Consider the following 18673-nt stretch of genomic DNA (forward strand, 5'->3'; position numbering starts at 1 on the left):
TAACAAAAAGCAAGATATTAAGTTTGAAAGTAACTGTACAATATATAATTTAATTATAATATCTGTATGGATGTAAAATTGTGATTATTAAGTTTCCCTAGTGTGCAACCCGTCGAAATTCGACGGGTATCATTTGGTGTTATAATTTATATAAAAAAATGTAAAAATTATTTCTTAATATATTTATAAATTATGGAGATTATTTACTAAAAAAACTGTTAATATGATATAGATCTACGTTACACATCAAACTAAAATGAAAAAATAAATTAAAGAGGACTTTCATCCTTAACATGACTTAGTGAAACGTATATTCGAAAAATTATTTGTCACCCACTACTATTTGCCACGACCCGCGGATACCCGCCACCCTTTGGGTATCCGTCACCCGCTTCCCGTCGGATACCCGCCGAGGCTTGAGAGATAGGGGTGTTGCTGCTTCTTGGCGTCGACATCCTGCAATCAAGCACCCAACAAATGTAATAAATCACCACGAAACTGCACCCGTCGGGTATCCACCAACCCGCCACCCGTCGGATACCCGTCAAGACTTGAAAATAACGATAAATATTAGTTCAATAATAGAATAATTCTATGAAGGATGGAGACAAATACGTAATACGAAAAGATACGATACGGGGACGTAAATACGTCATTTTTTCAAAAAACATGATACGATACGTCAAAAATACGTTTTAGTTTTTTATTTATTTAAAATATACTACCTTCGTCCGTGATATTGTTTTCACATTTGCTATTTTGGTCCGTCCGCGATATCGTTAAGTGTGGGTGGAGAAAGGAACCCACAAAATGCATTGTTTATTAGTTGAGTGGAGAAAATATGTATTGTATATTGGGACCCACTAATTAAAAAATATATAGATAACCCACTAATTAAAAAATATATAGATAGTTACTAAAAATGAGTAGGACATAAATTGGTGCGGACCAAAAAGGAATGTATGGCATGAATTGGTGGACTGAAGAAGTAATTATTAATAATAAAATATTAGAATCGAAAAAATATGACATCTCATATTGATCAATGTCTTTTATTTATAGCATTTATCTCAAAATATGATATTTATATCAAACTTTTCATTTAGCCAAAGTTAAATTAGTAAGTATTTTTATTTATGAGTTTTTGAACTTGCGGAATCGCTTGAAAAATGAAAGTGAAATTTAAAATGTGTTAGAGAATAGTAAAAGAATATATTTCATGAACCATTTATTTGATCAGATTAAATTTAAATTAAATAAATTATTTATTTGACCAAATTAAATTAAAGATGGCATTCAAATTATATTAATCTCAATTAAGCCAATGATTAATGGGTGAAATTTTTGCTCCAAACATTGAAGAACATGAATATACTTTTATAGAGATTATTCAATTGATAATAACCACTACAATGTATATATATCCTATGTAGAGATACTGAAGTAGAGGACTGAGGAGCCGAGATGAACAGGCGAAATTTCTCTCTCTCTTGAACGCGTTTCAGATCAGAGATTTTGGTCATCCTTTCGGCGTCGGCGACGTCTTCTCCGGCGTGTCTGCCAGAGTCACGCGGACGGCCTCCTCCTTTCCGGTGCGGCGCGGACTCTTCTGCTTCTTTGAGATCCGGCGCGACTTGCAGATCCGGCAGATCCGGCAGAACGAGGAGCAGCGGCGACCGGCAGCGCGGCGACTTCCAGCAGCAGCGGCGACCGGCGATCCAGCAGCAGCAGCGACCTGCAGAGCGGCGAGCAGCAGCCCAGCCACAGCGGCGTCTTGCAGCGCGGCGACCGGCAGATCCAGCAGCAGCGGCTACTTGCAGAGCGGCGACCGGTGCAGAGCAGCAGCGCGGGGACCGGTGCTCCAGCAGCACCAGCGCGGCGAACCCGGCGTTGACTACGACACCACCCCGACGCTGCTCGCTGCAACCCTCTGTTCTGCACGGCACCGGCTTCCCACAAGCCCGGCGACCGGCGTCCCCTTGGCAGCAGTCAACCAACAAGCGGTGGCTGCGTTTCTGGTGGCCGGATCCGACAGCGTGGTGGACCGATCTGGTGGCTAGTGTTTCCCAAAAACAGCACACCAGCTGTTTGACAAAAAGCACCAAAGTTGCTATGCGTTGCTCCCTTGTTTAGCTGCTGTCTGTTTGCTTTTTTGGCTCTTGCTGCAGGAGTTTTTTGGTACCACATGACTTCTCCGGGAGGTCTGAATCTCCCAATAGTTTCGAACAATTTTGCCTGCAATAATTCCCCGATGAATGAATTCACAAAGACTGGTGCGGGCTTGGCTGGCGGTAACGGAGCAGATTCTGCTTTTGTGGAGGAACGAGAAGTTGCTATACCCAACGCCACAACTATCTCAAACCCTAATGATTCGGATGTGGGGGCTGATAACATGCCCAAATCCAAATCGTATGCTGATATCACGATGAACAGGCCACCGAGACGTCCCGACCTACCTGCTCATCGGTTTCACTCATTACGTCCCACCAAAGAGGGAGAGCAGTTCTCCTTAAAAGTTCCACAGCACCTATATGCGCAAGAAGTCAGTAAGGAATTCTCTCATGCTATTATTGGTCGTCTTTTCCTTCGTAAAGGAGACAAACCTCAACCTGCATTGCTTCTCAAGGCAGAACTTCACAAAATTTGGAAATTAGAATCTGAGTGGCAACTTATTCCTCTTGGGAAAGGGTATTATACGCTGGTTTTCCGGACTCCTGAAGACAAAACTCGTGCTAAAGCCAAGCCGGTCTGGGAATTATCTTGTGGTCATGTACGTCTTCGAGAATGGTCCAAACACTTTGATCCATTTAAAGAGAATTCTTCCATGGCGAATGTATGGGTGAGGATACATTATTTGCCAATTGAGTATTGGCATCCTGAGATTCTAGCCGGGATTGGGCGGTACATTGGTCATCCTATTAAAATTGACGGAGCCTCGGCCCGTCGTGATTTTGGGCAGTTCGCGCGCCTTCTTATTGAGTTAGATATGTCCAAATCCTTTCCTACTACTCTCTTAATTGATAACGATTCTTTTTCGTTCTATGTTGAATTCACGTATGAGAATTTACCTTTCTATTGCTCAAAATGTAAACTTACAGGACATTCCATCGAAAAGTGTCGGAAAATCTCCGTTAAGAAGACGGTTGTGGAAGAGGATGTTCAAGATAGAAGTCAAATGTCTTTGGTTAAAAATGGGAAACAGTGGAAACCTATCTCTGGTGATGCTAGAGACGAGAGAGAGCATGAGCAGGAGACAGCCAAGGGAGATAGGCCGGTTGAGGTGGGTTCGAGAAGCAACATACAGGTTTTCGCAGCTCGTTCAGACCCGGGATGTTACTCACTTCAGAAAAATGATCACCATAAACAGTTAAGCTTGCCGGTTTCGGCGTCGAACAACAGTTTTGCCCTGTTGGCTAACGAAGGCACTGAATTGCTTGAAGAACCGGAGCAGCAGCGGCGGGTACCTCTTTCTAGGGGTAAATCTTTGGATGATTCCAATTCTGCTGAACACTACGGCCCTGATAGGTTGGCCGACTGTCTAAAACCTTGTAAAAACTCGGTGTTTGATCAGCCAGTCAACATTTCTGCGATCAATGATGGACATATCTCGGAGGAGGTTTCGGATGAGGATGAAGAAGTGAACTATGACAGCAGTGGGAAGTACGTTTCCACAACGGATGATATTGCTGTTAATAATGCCTTGAAAGCTCTAAGACTTGAGCAGATTTTGGCGATAGCTAAAGCGCCCATGCCAGAAACAGTTGCTCCTGCTAAGCGACGAGGAAGACCATCCAAACAGGACCAAGCTGCTAGGGCAGCGGAGAACACAGCAAACAGGCCAGCGGACACAAGCATTAAAAGTAGACTTCGTAACACGGGGGATACGTCGCGTACTTTTGTGATTGATACAAGTAATAGAGAAAGCGCTCTAGCCATGGAGAACGTCGCCAAAGAAAGCTGGGCGGAAGAGGTTGAAAGAAGCGGAGCTGCCTCCGCTAACATAAATTAATTCTGATGAATATTATTGCATGGAATGTCCGTGGTTTAACGGATGAATCCAAACGTCTGCTGAAGGAGCATTGTAATTCTTTTAGCCCGGTGGTGTTGGGCATTCTTGAACCGAAACGGGCGTTTCGGAAAGTTAGACAGAGTTACTGGCATTCGTTGAATCTTGTCCCGGTGCATCAAAACTGCCGGTCTCCTCGCTGTTCGAATATTTGGGTTTTTGTTCACTCTTCTGTTGTTACTAATGTTTTGTTCTCTTCTGATCAGGTGGTTGTGGTGGACTGCCTGTGGCATAGTTATGATTTTCGTATTGCTTTTGTTCATGGTTCGAATGACCAAAATGACCGCCGTGATCTCTGGCATGATCTTCTTCGTTTCGTTTCTGGAAAAATGGTTTTCATGGGCGATTTTAATGCGGTGAAAGGTGCTCATGAGCGTCTGAGTTTAGCTTCGCCACATAGAGGTTCTTGTGAGGAGTTTTGTAATTTTATTGATGACTCTGGCTTTATTGAATCCCCTACGGAGGGGCTTCGATTCACTTGGTCGGGACGTAGATTTTTACCACACCATGTGGAATCTGTTTTAGATCGTGCTTTGTTTTCGCAGGGTTTTGCTGATCTCTGGTCGTCGTTGGTTACTGCTGTCCTGCCTCGCCTCACTTCGGATCACTCTCCGTTGGTGTTGCAATGCAAATTGACAAACCCTTCTGGTCGGAGGCCTTTCCGTTTTCTTAATATGTGGACCTTGCATCCGACCTTTCAGGAGCTGGTGGCGACATCTTGGAGGGAGACTGTCAGCACACGCTGCCCGATTTTATGTGTTATGTTGAAATTGAAAAGGCTTCGTAAGGAGATTGGGGTTTGGAATAAAGAGGTTTTTGGCAATGTGGATTCCTCCATTTCTTCTCTCATGAAACAGCTTGAGACTACTCAGGGGAAGATTTCTGCTTCTGGATATACGAACGATCTCTTTGATGAGGAGGTTAGTCTTCAGGCAAAGCTAAATGTATCGTTGACACATAAGAACTGTTTGCTTCAGCAAAAAAGCCGTGCGAACTGGCTTCGGGATGGAGACAGGAATACTGAGTTTTTTCACCGTTTGACCAAGTTCAAGAAACGGAATGCGCCTTTCACTCGCCTCAAGATTGATGGTAGAGAGACTTATGATGCCACTATTATTGAGAATCATATTATTGACCACTTTACGTCTCTTTTCGCTGATGATGGTCGACCTTCTGGAGATCAGTTAGAGATTGATGCGCTTTTTCAGTCGGGGGTGTCTGATGATCAGAATGCGCGGTTGGTGAGTATACCCGATGAGAGTGAAATTGCGGCGACGGTTTTTAATATGGATGCTTCAAGCGCTCCTGGCCCTGATGGTTTCTCTGGTAACTTCTTTCAAAGTTGCTGGGATGTGATTAAAGCGGATGTCATTGCGGCTGTTCAGAATTTCTTTCGCCATTCTTATTTACCTTCTGGGTGTAATTCCAGTACGATGATTTTGATTCCCAAGAAGGATTCAGTCGACACTGTTGCTGATCTTCGCCCGATTGTCCTTTCGAATTTCTTATTCAAGATTATCTCGAAGATTCTTGCCTCTCGTCTTGGCGTGGTGGCTGCGTCTCATGTTTCTGACAATCAATTCGGCTTTATTAGCGGGCGTAATATTCATGATTGCATCATGCTCAGCTCGGAAGGTTTCAACTGTATGAAACGCACGGACAGGGGACGTAATATGGCTTGTAAAGTTGACATCCGGAAAGCCTTTGATACTATTCGATGGGATTTTATCTTGCAAGTTTTGCGAGCTAATCACTATCATGAGAAATTCATTTACTGGATTTCAATTATTTTCAGCTCGGCGAGGCTATCTATTCTCTATAATGGTCAGCTGCGGGGATATTTTGCTTGTTCTCGCGGAGTGCGTCAGGGAGATCCCCTTTCTCCGATTCTCTTCGGAATTGCGGAGGATATCTTGAGTCGGCTTTTTAGCAGCTGCGTTGATTCTGGGCATCTAGAACCTATGCGCTATAGTCGAACTTTTCAGTTCCCTACTCACTTGTTCTATGCGGATGACGTTATGATCTTTTGTAAAGCTACGGTTCGGAATGCTAGAAAAATTCATCAGATCTTTTCGTACTACGACTCTCTTTCGGGTCAGCAGTGTAGTCTGGAGAAGTCTTGCATTTACTTTGGTTCGGGAGTTCTCAATGACAGGAAAAGTGCTATTCATCGTGAGCTCAGTTTCACTACCGGGAACCTTCCTTTCAATTACTTGGGAGTTCCGATTTTCGTTGGGCGTCCGAGAGCTTCTTTCTTTCAGGCAATTCATGATAGGATTGTCCAGAAGTTTGCTCGATGGAAAGGTCGTCATCTTTCTATGGCTGGGAGGCTTTGTTTAGTCAAGTCGGTTATTCAGAGTTCGATTGTTCACTCCATGATGGTTTACAAATGGCCAAAATCGTTACTGCACTCCCTTGACAGGAAATGTCGTAATTTCGTTTGGTCGGGAAATATTGATAAACGGCCCAGCTGTGCTGTTAGTTGGGGTAGAGTCTGCTCTCCCTTGAAAGAAGGCGGCCTCGGCATTAGATCTTTTACGTTAATGAACAAATCTTATTTGATGAAGCTGGCTTGGAAGTTAATTCAGGGAACTGTTTGGGCGCATTCCATTCTGAGATCGAGATATCTAAACAATTTTGGGGTTGCAAAGGATTCGGTGTCGAACTCTTCTGTTTGGATTGGGATGAAAGAAGAAGTCAATCAGTTGGTGGATGATTCTTATGTTTGTATTGACCGTGGTGAGCATACTTACTTTTGGCGGGATGATTGGCTTGGGTACAAGCTTGTGGATAAACTTAAAATTCCGATATATATGCATGATTTTCTGAGCTTCTCGGTTAGTGATTATTTTTATGATGGTGTTTGGCATTTCACGACATCCTTTGTTTCTCGTTTTCCTGATATTGTGGATGATATTCTGCGTATTCCGATGGGCGGCCAGAGGGATACGAGATATTGGAAACAGTCGGTTAAGGGTGAGGTTTCGGCCTCTTTGGCTTTTTCTAATATTTGCCATCGTTTTCCTGCTGTTAGCTGGGGCAAATGGATCTGGGAGGACTTTATTCCGATGAGGCGATCTATTCTCTGTTGGCGTGTCCTCCATGGGCGCTTGCCTACTTTTGATGTTCTGATCCGGCAAGGGTTAATTGCGCCCAATGCTTGTTCTTTGTGTCTCCAAGATAGTGAGACGATTTCGCATGTGCTTTGGGAGTGCTCGTGTGTTCGCCCTATTTGGACTGATTTTTTAGGTTGGTTTGGTAAAGAGAATCTCTTGGGGTGCATGGATATTCATTCCTTCTTAGTTCTGGCTTGGAATCTCTCTTGGAGTTCCCAAATTGGTTCCTTTTGGAAGGCGGGAATTATCACTCTGATGTGGCGTATCTGGTCGGGACGCAATGCGCTTATTTTTGAGGATTTGTGCTTTGATAGACGTGCGGTTTTGGCCTTTGTCAAGGCTTACTTTATGGAGATTGATGGGGTTTTCCGGAAGTTGGGTAATATTTCTAATTCTTGGGCTGACTATTCGATCACTCGTGCGATTGGGGTGAGGAGCCGTGCTGCTCCTCCCCCCTGTATGGTGGAGGTTCACTGGTGGCCTCCCGTTGGTCAATGGATTAAAGTTAATACAGATGGCTCGGCGGCGGGAGCTCCTGGAGTTATTGCTGCGGGTGGGGTTTTTCGAGACAAGTGGTCTCATGTCCGAGGTTGTTTTCATTTTAAAGGCGGCAACGGCTTTGCTTTCGAGGCGGAATTGTTGGCTGTGATCTATGCTATTCACATTGCTCATACCCGAGGCTGGCGGCATCTGTGGGTTGAGGCTGACTCTATGTATGTGGTTCACCTTTTGTACTCTCGCTCGAGTGATGTTCCTTGGAGATTTAGGGCGTTTTGGCAGCATACTCTTCGCCTGCTTCGGGATTTTTCTTTGATGGTCTCGCATATTTACCGTGAGGGTAATCAACCGGCAGATATTATGGCCAATGATGATCGGCAGGAAGGCTGGTGGCCTTTTGCGATTGAGGAGATTAGGATTGCGGTTGCAAGGGATATGTCGACGCATAGTCATATCCGTATGGTTATATAAGCAGGTTCGTTGGTTCCCTTAGGCTTTGGTTGGGTTGTTTTCTTTTGTTGTTGGTCTCCTGTTTTCTTTCTTGGTTCTTCTTCTTCTGGTTTTCTTGAGCCGAGCTTCTTAGGGGTGATGGTTAGGCCGGAACTCCTGAAGTTGTCTCTTCCCGCTCCTGAACCGAATGTGAGTCTTTCACGAGTACTCTTTTTCCTTCTAAGGTCTCTTCTTCTTAGAAGGTTTTAATGAGGCTCGGTCTTTTGTTTGCTCTCTTTTGCGCTTTTTTTGGATGTTTTGTACTCTTTTACTTTTCCATTAATACAAGCCTTATTCTCATCATATATATCCTATGTAGCATTTGATACTTTTAAAACTGTATAAAATGGAATGAATAGTGGGCGTGAGTTTCGAAATTGTGCAAGAATGTTTCCTTCGTCGACACATCAAATCTTCAAAATTAATCTCATATATACATATATAGACACAATTTCATATTTTAACCCAAACATTCCATATCAATTGAGTGACATAATGATTCAAAAATCTAATCAATACAATTAAAGATTACATATTAGGCGTTAATATAAAAGGAAAAATGGAGGCTATATTAATTAAGAATTATTGAATTTAAGTAAGGAAAATAATGGTATGAATATAAATGAGATTAGGAAATAATTAAAGATTATTGAATTTAAATATGAGAAAAAGATACGATAATTAAGACTAAATTTAAATACTTCTGCTAAAATAAAAGATTGAAAACCAATAAAGCCATGTATAACACTTTATATTATTAAAGACAAACTCTAGCATTGCAGATAAACAAAAAGAAAAATTCTCATGATATACCCATTGACAAATAAAAAGAAAATTTCTCTAGAATTGCAGATAAATATAATAATGATGGCGATCTAAATAACGTATTTACGTATTTGAGTTCAATTTTATTACAATATGCAACTACATAATTGTAATCAAAACTAAAATTACAAACCCTGCATTACACAACTATACATCACAATTCACATGGATTGATGAAATCTAGGTAAATTGCTAATATTGATAACGATGGTTCCCTCCCTCTACCCAATTAGTATACTAATGCCACTGTATAAGATGAATCAGTATAGCAAACCTTGTAGCATCTTTTATATATATATCTTCAAAATTGTGATTCCATTGCACATTCATCTTGAGATTCAACAATGTATAAACCCCATATTTTCTGCATTCAACAAAAACAAACTCTAACATCTCATTCTCTATCCAGCCAAAATCAAATCAAACTGGTGGGTTTAGGGATTAGGGCCCTAAAACAAACCATTTACCATACTTTATAAAAGGTCACTAATACTTCCTCTTCCCTATCTTGAAAGTGGATGAGCGGATGAAGAGAATCTAGTATTAGGCAAAAATCCAAATTTTTTAAATCAATCTTGTCACACTCACAAGTTCTATAGATGATAAAGAAGTAAATGACAATGGAATGTTTGAAATAACCTGAGGGGAGGTGCTCCATGGAAAGAATTCTCCCACCAACCCATGGCACAACCTTCAGAATCCAATCCCCACTTTTCATTTCAATGGGTGCATATGATAATTCTGTTCCCTTCTGTCCCGAAACTTCTAAATCTGGAATACGTGTAGCATTTTCTGCAATCGACACGAGACTTTAGAATTTTACAACCAAAGAAAATGCTGACTTTAGTTTTGCAGAACATTGTATTAAAAATCTTAGATGATCTGTGAAAATTCTAATAAGCTGGCCAGTAGCAAAACTCTCACTACTTTCATTTTTGGAAACAAAGACCAACATTATTATTTCTTTTGAAAGTCACCTGCATCTTGTCTAGCAAGGGATAATAATAGTTAGAAAAGGAAAATGGTGATAGAGAAACTCATCACTGGATGCAATCAAATAAAAATATTTGATTGAGTTACACAGGTTCAGATTCATCGGGATAGTAGTGAAGAACTTGAAAATGTAGAATCTGAAACTCAAAGTCAAATTGCACAAGAGAAGCAAACCAGAATTGGCATCACAGATCACTCTGCTCAATTAAGTTACAGTTAACATATGCAAGAGTGTTTAACTGATACCTAGACCAATTGGAAATTGCGAGAGAAACAATGCGAATCAACCGGAGACATTGGAGGGGAAGAGAACAAAAACATAGAGAAATACAAGAAGAATATGCACCTATACGACTCTTCAATTGCTTTTCACCAGCCAACACTAAATCTGACAATTCGCTTTCAGAAGGCATTTCAATTTGTAGGACATCTCCATCAATACCCCATGCATCAATCTGCATTGCGTGATGCATCAACAAATGAAATCCTGACATAGTAGAACGATGAAGCACTACTCACGTGATTTACAACTTAATGGGACGAAAACATACCATAGCACATTTTCCAAGCAACAGTTGCACATGCAAGCGGCGGTTTGGTCTCTCCCAAGATCCTTCTGATTTGAGAACCTTCACAGTAATTATCAGATCGGCGAGACACCCATTGACGGCGGTGGAGGGAAAATGGAGGAGGCAAATCGGCGAGACACCCATTGACGGCGGTGGTGCTAGGCGCAGGGCAGCCATTAGCGGCAGCCATTGGCCCCGTCTGTATGGATAGAGATTAGCATATCAATTGTTGTGATAAGGATCTGCAGACGGAGGGAGAGTGAATTGTTGTGATAATGATGCAGACGGCGGACGATGGGATTTGAGAAGGATTTGCAAGAAGATAGGGAAAGATCATGAGAAAGATTTGCAGACGGCGAGAGAGGGGATTTTAGAAGGATTTGCAAATCAAAGCATGTAACGGCTGATTGAGCATGAGATTTGCAGACAAATGGAGAGAAATTTGTGAAGGATTTTCCCATCGAAATTGAGCATGAGAAGGATTTGTGAGAGAAATTGAGAAAAGTAACGGCTGAAGCTTTCAAACATCAGAAGGCTTTGTAAAATTGTGAGAAAAAAGGCTTTCAGATAGTATAAAATAAAGCATTGTGAGTGTGCCATGTAGGAGAGAGAAACAATATGGGGGCTGGAATATGTATTGCTTTATAGAATTGATAGATAAGAGATAATTAATGTTTAAGGTCAAAGGTCTTTAGTTCGAGTCAGCATTTAAAATTTTTTATTTAATACTATTAATTTATTAAAACAAATTATACATTTACTAACCTATGCTTGTACTCGTACGATAAGCGAGCAACATTTTATATTAAAAAATTATGAGAATTTCAAATGTATTTGTTGGGATTCAATGATGAAGTTATTTTATTGAGAAGTGAAAATAACAAAAAAGAATTAAGAAAATCTACTAATAAATCAATTAACGCATGAATAGTTGTATCTAGATAATATTGTAAAATCATCATTTCCTCCGAAATTTAAACTCAGTTGAAAATAATTTTTTGTACATTACATTGATTTCTTCGTAAATTTTATTGACTTATTATTTATTAATACCCATTCTCATGACATTAAAATATTCTCATTTTTTAGAATATATATATATATATATATATATAGTTGAGGATGAAATTAGGTCAAAATGAGATGCTTTAAGGCCATCTAAGGTCCAAATATACAAGTCATGCACGGCTATAAATATACAATTATATTTGTATTTATTTATTTATTTATTGTTGCATGTTTAAAAGTAGGTTTGACAGATTTGAAGCAACTACAAATCTAAGTCCAATTAAAATGAGTATTATAATCTGAAATGAGTATTATAATTTGACAAAGCTACGATGAGGGAATATATGTAATATGGACCCTCTTATAATTATTCTGAGAAAATACTCTTTTTCTTTTACTGGTATTTTTTTTCCTGGATTTTCGCCAAAAAGATTGTAATGAGACTTGGGTCAAGAAACCTACACTATGGGCCAAGAGACCTACACTAATGAGTCTTTGATATTAGGTTTTAAGCTAGGTTAGGAGGTTTAGCATATACTCCATAGCAAGACAAATGTAAAAATGTTCATTATTCTTCCATTCAAAAATGAATCCAAAAAGAGAAAGAGACACTCTCCCATGCAATCGGTTGCATCGTGCAATTTGTTTTTGAATTACACTACTTCAATATACAAATGACACTTGAATATCTTTAAGTGTAAATGTACGTTGAAGTAGTGTCATTCGAAAATGTTCAAATGTCATTTTCCAAATGAAATAGTGTCATTCTGGAAATCAGTTGCACATGAGTATCTGTGAAAGAGAAAAACCATGTCTTCTTCCCATCTTTCACAATTTGTTCATATTTTGAGTTCGATTTCATCCGGAACTCATCTGAAATCAAGTTCAAATCTAGAAGGTTTCGTCTTAAATTAGATGAAGAACTTTTAAGTACTTCTAGAGCTTCTACTTCTTCTGTTCCTCTATCTGATTTTGAAAGAGTCAGTATTTCTGGAATTAATAAAACTCCAGAACAGGTTTCTCAACCTGAATACAAGGTTGAAGTCCCAGAGAGTAGAAATTATAGGAGAAATATTGGATCTCCTACACTCTCCGATATGGGTTATAGCAGTAATGTCTTTATGATTAAAAATAATCTTTCTTTCTCTAAAAGAGTAGAGAAAAGTCTTAATAAGACTAAGAATAGTGAAAAAAGAAAATGGTTTCTTTATTCTCTTTCTACAGGTCAAAAATCTCTTTATACTAAGAGATATGATGAATGGAGTAAAACTCATGGATTAAAATTAGATTTTTTCTCTTGGCTTGAAAATCTTTATTTTCCTCAAAGAGAAAAGGAATTTCCTGATTTTAATAATAAAAGCTTTTTGTCTGTTTTAGAAAAGAAATACAAAATTTATTCACATGAAACAGATGAAGCTGTTGATGAAATTCATCCTCCATTTTCAACTCTTGTTCTTAAAACAGGAGAAAAAGAGATTTTTGCTACTCCTATTAAAACCGAATCTGGAAAAGGAGATTTAGATAATGTTATACAACAAAATAATTTTACTAACCTTGCTTTACATTCTCTTGGTAAACAAACCAATAGAATTGAAGAGATGCTTTGTCCTAAAAAGGAAAAGTATACAGATACACTTATGATTAAACCTCCTCCTAATCTTAAAAAGAAAATTTTCTGTTAAGTTCTAAAAAAGATAATGATTTTTTAATTACTAGACTACAAAAAATTAGTGTGACTGAAAAACATGATAAACCTGGAAGCAGTTATAATCACGTTGCGGTTATCACTAAAGAAGAAAATTCTTCTGATGACGATTTACAAGTCAATAAAATTATTAAAGTTGCAAATGTTAAACCTTTTTATACAAAAAATACTCCTATTGATCTTCAAATTGAAGACCACAAGGATTTTGCTCAATTCAGTGGTGAAGCCATTACTGAATGGAATATCGATGGAAAATCTGAATATCAGATTAAAACTATTGTTAAACAAATGCTTATTTATTCATCAGCAGCCAAAATCAAAGGCAATGAAGATTATCAAATTGCTCAAGCAATTATTACCGGATTTACTGGTCAATTACAAGGCTGGTGGGATTTTTATATCTCAAAAGAAGCTAAGAATAAAATTCTTAGTGCCAGTATTACTAATCCTATCTCTAATAAAGAAGAATCTGATGTTGTTAATACTCTTATTTATACTATCCTGTCTAATTTTGTTGGAACTAATGAGTTACAACTAGACAGATCTCAGAAACAACTGATGAATCTTAGATGTTTAACTCTTTCTGATTTTAGATGGTACAAAGACGTTTTTATGTCTAAAGTTTTAACCCGAAATGATTGTGGTATGAATTTTTGGAAAGAAAAATTTATTTCTGGCCTACCTCCACTTTTCGCTGAAATGGTTTCAAATAGACTAAAAACAAAATTTTCTAGTGGAAAAATAGAGTGGGAAAAACTCACTTATGGTGATCTATCTGCAGAAATTACTGCAGAAGGAATTGTTCTTTGTAATGATATCAAGCTAAAACGACAGCTTGAATTACAAAAGAATGAGAATAAAAATATTATTGGAGATTTTTGTGAACAAATTGGTTTACAATCTGAACAACAATTTTCTAAAAGGATAAAGAAAAAACATAAATTTAAAAATAAACAAAAATTTTATTCTAAAGAACCTTTAAAGTCAAAATCCGTTAGAAAAAGTTATCCTAAACGAATAAAAAAGGCTAAACAAAATGAAGCCATTAAACCTGTTTGTTGGAAATGTGGAAAAATTGGCCACAAAGCTAATAAGTGTTTTGTTAAGAAAAAGATTAATAATCTCAATATTGATAGAGATTTAAAAGATGCTCTATGCAATATACTTCTTAATGAAGAAGAACAAGAAGATCTTTATGTCAATTTTATCAGAGAAAATTCCTCTGAATCTTCAGAATACGAATCTGAAGAAAATGAACAACAAAATTGCAATGAAGATTGCGATTGTGATGTATGTCTTATTAAATTTATGGGATTAGAAATCAATGTTATTTCTAATGAAGAAAACTTCATTCTTGATCTAATAGATCAAATAAAAGATCCTATAGAAAAAAGAAAAGCGATAGAACATTATCTTGTTCTAGCTTCAAGTTCTAATCAAGAACAAAAAATTACAAAACTTGAGAATCATATTTCTCAAGAAAGAGAATTATATTCTTATCAAAAAATATTAGAAAAGGCTAATCAAGTTGAAAGAGAGCCTACGATTTCTGAATTAAAAGCAGAAATTAATCAGATAAAATCTGAAGTCAAAAATCTTAATGAAAAATTTGATCTTATGAAATCAAATTGGAAAAGTGATTCTTCTTAATCAGACGAAGAAGATAACATTATTTCCAACAAAGAAGAAGATCAAAATATTAATCAAATAATTTTTAAAGATCTAATCTGGATCAATAAAATTGATCAAATACGATCTCAAAAATGGTATTCCAAAGTTACATTGATTATCAATAAAGAATTTACTATTACTATTAACGCTCTCCTTGACACCGGAGCAGATGTTAATTGTATTAGTGAAGGAATAATACCTTCGAAATATTATTCAAAGACTACTCAATTTATTACAGCAGCTAATAAGCAGCCTCTCATTGTAAATTATAAATTATCTGATGTTGCTATTTGTAATTCAGGAGTGTGTCTAAACACATCTTTTATTTTAATCAAAAATATTTCTACTCCTGTTATTTTGGGAACACCTTTTTTCCAAATGCTTTTTCCTATTAATAAAATTAATGAAAAAGGTTTATTTGCTAAAGTTAAAGGAAAAAATTTACATTTTCCTTTTACTTCTGTTCCCATTACAAAATCCATAAATATTATTCAAAAGGTTATTGATAATAAAAATTATTTTATAAATTCTCTTAAAGAAGAGATTAGATTTAAAAATATTAAGGAAAAAATCAATTCTGAAAAAATTCAAAATAAAATAAAACAAATTCTTGAAAAAATAAACAGTGAAATTTGTGCTGAAGTTCCGAATGCTTTTTGGAACCGGAAAAAGCATGAAGTTAGTCTTCCATACATAGAAGGTTTTGATGAAGATAATATTTCTACTAAAGCAAGACCAATAGCTATGAATGAAAGATTATTAAAATATTGTAAAGAAGAAATTGATAGTCTTCTCAAAAAGGGTTTAATAAGGCCCAGTAAAAGTCAATGGAGTTGCCCGGCATTTTATGTTGAAAATGCTGCAGAAATTGAAAGAGGAGCTCCTAGACTTGTTATAAATTATAAACCGCTTAATAAAGCTCTCAAATGGATAAAGCATCCATTACCAAATAAAAGAGATTTACTAAATAGATTATATACTGGAAATATATTTTCCTCTTTTGACCTTAAATCAGGGTTTTATCAAATTCTTCTTAAAGAAGAAGATAAATATAAAACAGCTTTTACTGTTCCTTTTGGACATTTTGAATGGAATGTTATGCCATTTGGTTTAAAAAATGCTCCAATGGAATTTCAAAATATTATGAATCAAATTTTTAATCCTTACATAGATTTTATAATTATCTATATTGATGATGTTTTAATTTTTTCCGAAAACATTGATCAACACTTTAAACATCTTAATATTTTTATACAAACCACCAAAAAGGCTGGTTTAGCTATTAATATTAAGAAAGTTAGACTTTTTCAAACAAAAATAAAATTTCTTGGACATTATATTGAGAACAAAATAATTGTTCCTATTGAAAGGGTAATTTTATTTGCGGATAAATTTTCCGATAAAATTACAGATCTTAATCAACTTCAAAGATTTCTTGGTTGCCTAAATTATATAGGTGATTTTTATCAAGATCTCGCAAAAGATTGTAAGTTATTATTCCAAAGGTTAAAGAAAAATCCTTTACCTTGGACTGATAAACATACAGAAGCTGTTAAAAGAATTAAGCTCAGAGTTAAAGAACTCCCATGTTTATCTCTTGCTAATCCTGAAGCATTTAAGATAATCGAATCTGATGCATCTGAAATCGGATACGGAGGAATTCTTAAACAAAGAAATTCCGATGGTTCTAAAGAAGAACTTATTAGATTTACATCTGGAATTTGGAATGATTTTCAAAAGAATTATTCTACTATTAAAAAAGAATTACTTGCAATCGTTAAATGTGTTGCTAAATTTGAGAGTGACATATTAAACCAAAAATTCTTAATAAGAGTTGATTGTAAATCAGCTAAGGATATTCTTTTAAAAGATGTCAAAAATATTGCATCAAAACAAATTTTTGCTAGATGGCAATCCATATTAGCATGTTTTGATTTTGATATCGAACATATATCTGGAAAATCAAATTCATTACCAGACTTTCTAACCCGAGAATTCTTGCAGGGAAGAAGCCTGGAAGACCGTTGTAAAACAACGAGCTATGGGAAAACGACCAATGACGAATTTGGGAAAGAATCCAAATCCCAATCAAACGACTAAAAAGTCTAATCTTCTGGCTAAAAAGCCTACCAAAGAAGAAGAAGTCAGTCTTACAAATTTTGATCCTAATAAGGAATTTGAAGATGACGATATGGCATACGATATACAAATGCTATATTTCTTCAAAAGGGATCTAAAGAAGAAATTAGATACCCATATCTGAATTCCGGATATATTAATTGTTGCCCAATTGAAAAAGATCTAAAAGGTCTATCTCCATTTCAATTGGCTCAAACTCATCTTAATAAAGATATTTTACCAATTTTTGGTAAAAAGAGTAGAAATTATTTTGAGGCAATTCTCCTTGAAACAGGATCTGTTGAAATTCAACACAGTGATCGAGGTAGTGAATACGCCTATTCTAAATGTGTTATTAAGAAAATCCTTTCTGCCTCAAATTGGGGTTTGCCTACTTATCAAAGTAGACAACTTGAAACATATCAAGATCTCCCAAATTATTATAGCTTTCATGATTATGTTAAAGCTTGAGATAATTTATTCATCTATGAAAATAAAAATAGAAAACATTCATGGTGGATCAAATTTGATCTTGAGGATGTTACTCAACACATTCCTCAATGGTTTTCAATATTTTTCTTTTCATGGGGGGTATCACCCATAATATTCCCTCGAAGAATTAAACTCATATGGAGAAAATTCCAAGAAGTTAATAAACTTGAAAGTTTTGAATCAACTTTGCAATTTGCAAACTATTATTCCATCCCATGGATTCTTAGATGGGATTACATTCTTCAAACTCAGAAAAGAGAAAAACCTGAGTTACAATTCTCTCCATCAATTTTGGTCCGAAGAATTTTCATTAAATGGTGGCCAAAAGAAGATTTCTTTGGAGAAGGAAGAACTTATGATAGAAGAGGAATTCTCTCGATCAAAACATCAACCCAAATAATTGAGAGATTAAATTATCAGAATCCTTCAAAGAATTCTTTGCTTAAAGATCTTTTCCAATCAATGGATAAAGATTCAATTAATTCATTGTGGAAAGAAGTCTTTGGACAAGCAAATCCAGAAATGACCAAAGAAGGAAATTCTTCAACTCCTTCCTCATCAACGGTAGAAAATCTTATTGCCAATGATACAGAAATGCTGGATACTGAAGACTTTCAAGAAGCTCAAGATCCTTATAGTGATCTTAATAAATTCTTACTTGAAGATATTAGTCATGAATAGAATGGCAAAACAAATGCGTAATGACGCATGCCATGATGTAAATAGATTAGTACTATTTACTTTTTGACTTTTGTTGCTTTTTGCTTTTTGAAAATAATGGCTTGTTGTCGGAAGCCTTTTGCTATAAATATGTTAGGTCCTCACTTGTTAGAGGCGTCAAGTTTTAGAAGCATAAGTGTTTGTAATCATATGCTCCCCCTTCTTGTAAAAAATCCTCTCTTGTTCGTGTGCTCAAAGAAATATTGAAGAAATTCTTCATGTAAGTATTTTTTATGAGTTATGAGTTTAAATCCTGTTGCATACAATAATCTTTTTTATGCTCCATATGATTATATTATATTAGATAGCAATCGTGCTAATTATTTCAAAAAATTAAAAGAAAAAAATAAAATGTATTAATAATTATATTAAATATCTTGAAAGAGTTTTGGAAACTCCAGGA

The 18673-nt window shown here is 36.6% G+C and overlaps 1 protein-coding gene across 2 annotated transcripts; it reads right to left on the reverse strand.

Annotated features, from left to right (window-relative positions):
• Positions 1-312: 312 nt before the first annotated feature.
• On the reverse strand, positions 313-11086 carry LOC130995437 (uncharacterized). Of its 2 annotated transcripts, XM_057920717.1 has the most exons (4): positions 10539-11086; positions 10334-10442; positions 9634-9786; positions 313-456 (listed from the first exon to the last, which is right to left on the reverse strand). In XM_057920717.1, exons 1-4 carry the CDS (start codon positions 10731-10733, stop codon positions 323-325), a joined length of 591 nt encoding a protein of 196 aa, XP_057776700.1. In that variant the 5' UTR covers positions 10734-11086; the 3' UTR covers positions 313-322. The 2 variants fall into 2 exon arrangements, with proteins under 2 accessions (XP_057776700.1, XP_057776699.1); XM_057920716.1 differs by lacking the exon at positions 313-456 and having other exon boundaries at positions 8996-9786.
• Positions 11087-18673: the final 7587 nt, after the last annotated feature.

The sequence above is a fragment of the Salvia miltiorrhiza genome, chromosome 7 (genome assembly GCF_028751815.1).
Source record: "Salvia miltiorrhiza cultivar Shanhuang (shh) chromosome 7, IMPLAD_Smil_shh, whole genome shotgun sequence".
NCBI classification, from domain to species: Eukaryota; Viridiplantae; Streptophyta; class Magnoliopsida; order Lamiales; family Lamiaceae; genus Salvia; species Salvia miltiorrhiza.

Coding starts and splice junctions, on each gene's coding strand:
- LOC130995437 (XM_057920716.1), bottom strand. CDS start 10,733: ATGGCTGCCCTGCGCCTAGCACCACCGCCGTCAATGGGTGTCTCGCCG. Junction 10,443..10,538: donor TGCTTGGAAAATGTGCTATG/GTATGTTTTCGT, acceptor CACGCAATGCAG/ATTGATGCATGGGGTATTGA. Junction 9,787..10,333: donor GCAATTGAAGAGTCGTATAG/GTGCATATTCTT, acceptor TGTCGATTGCAG/AAAATGCTACACGTATTCCA.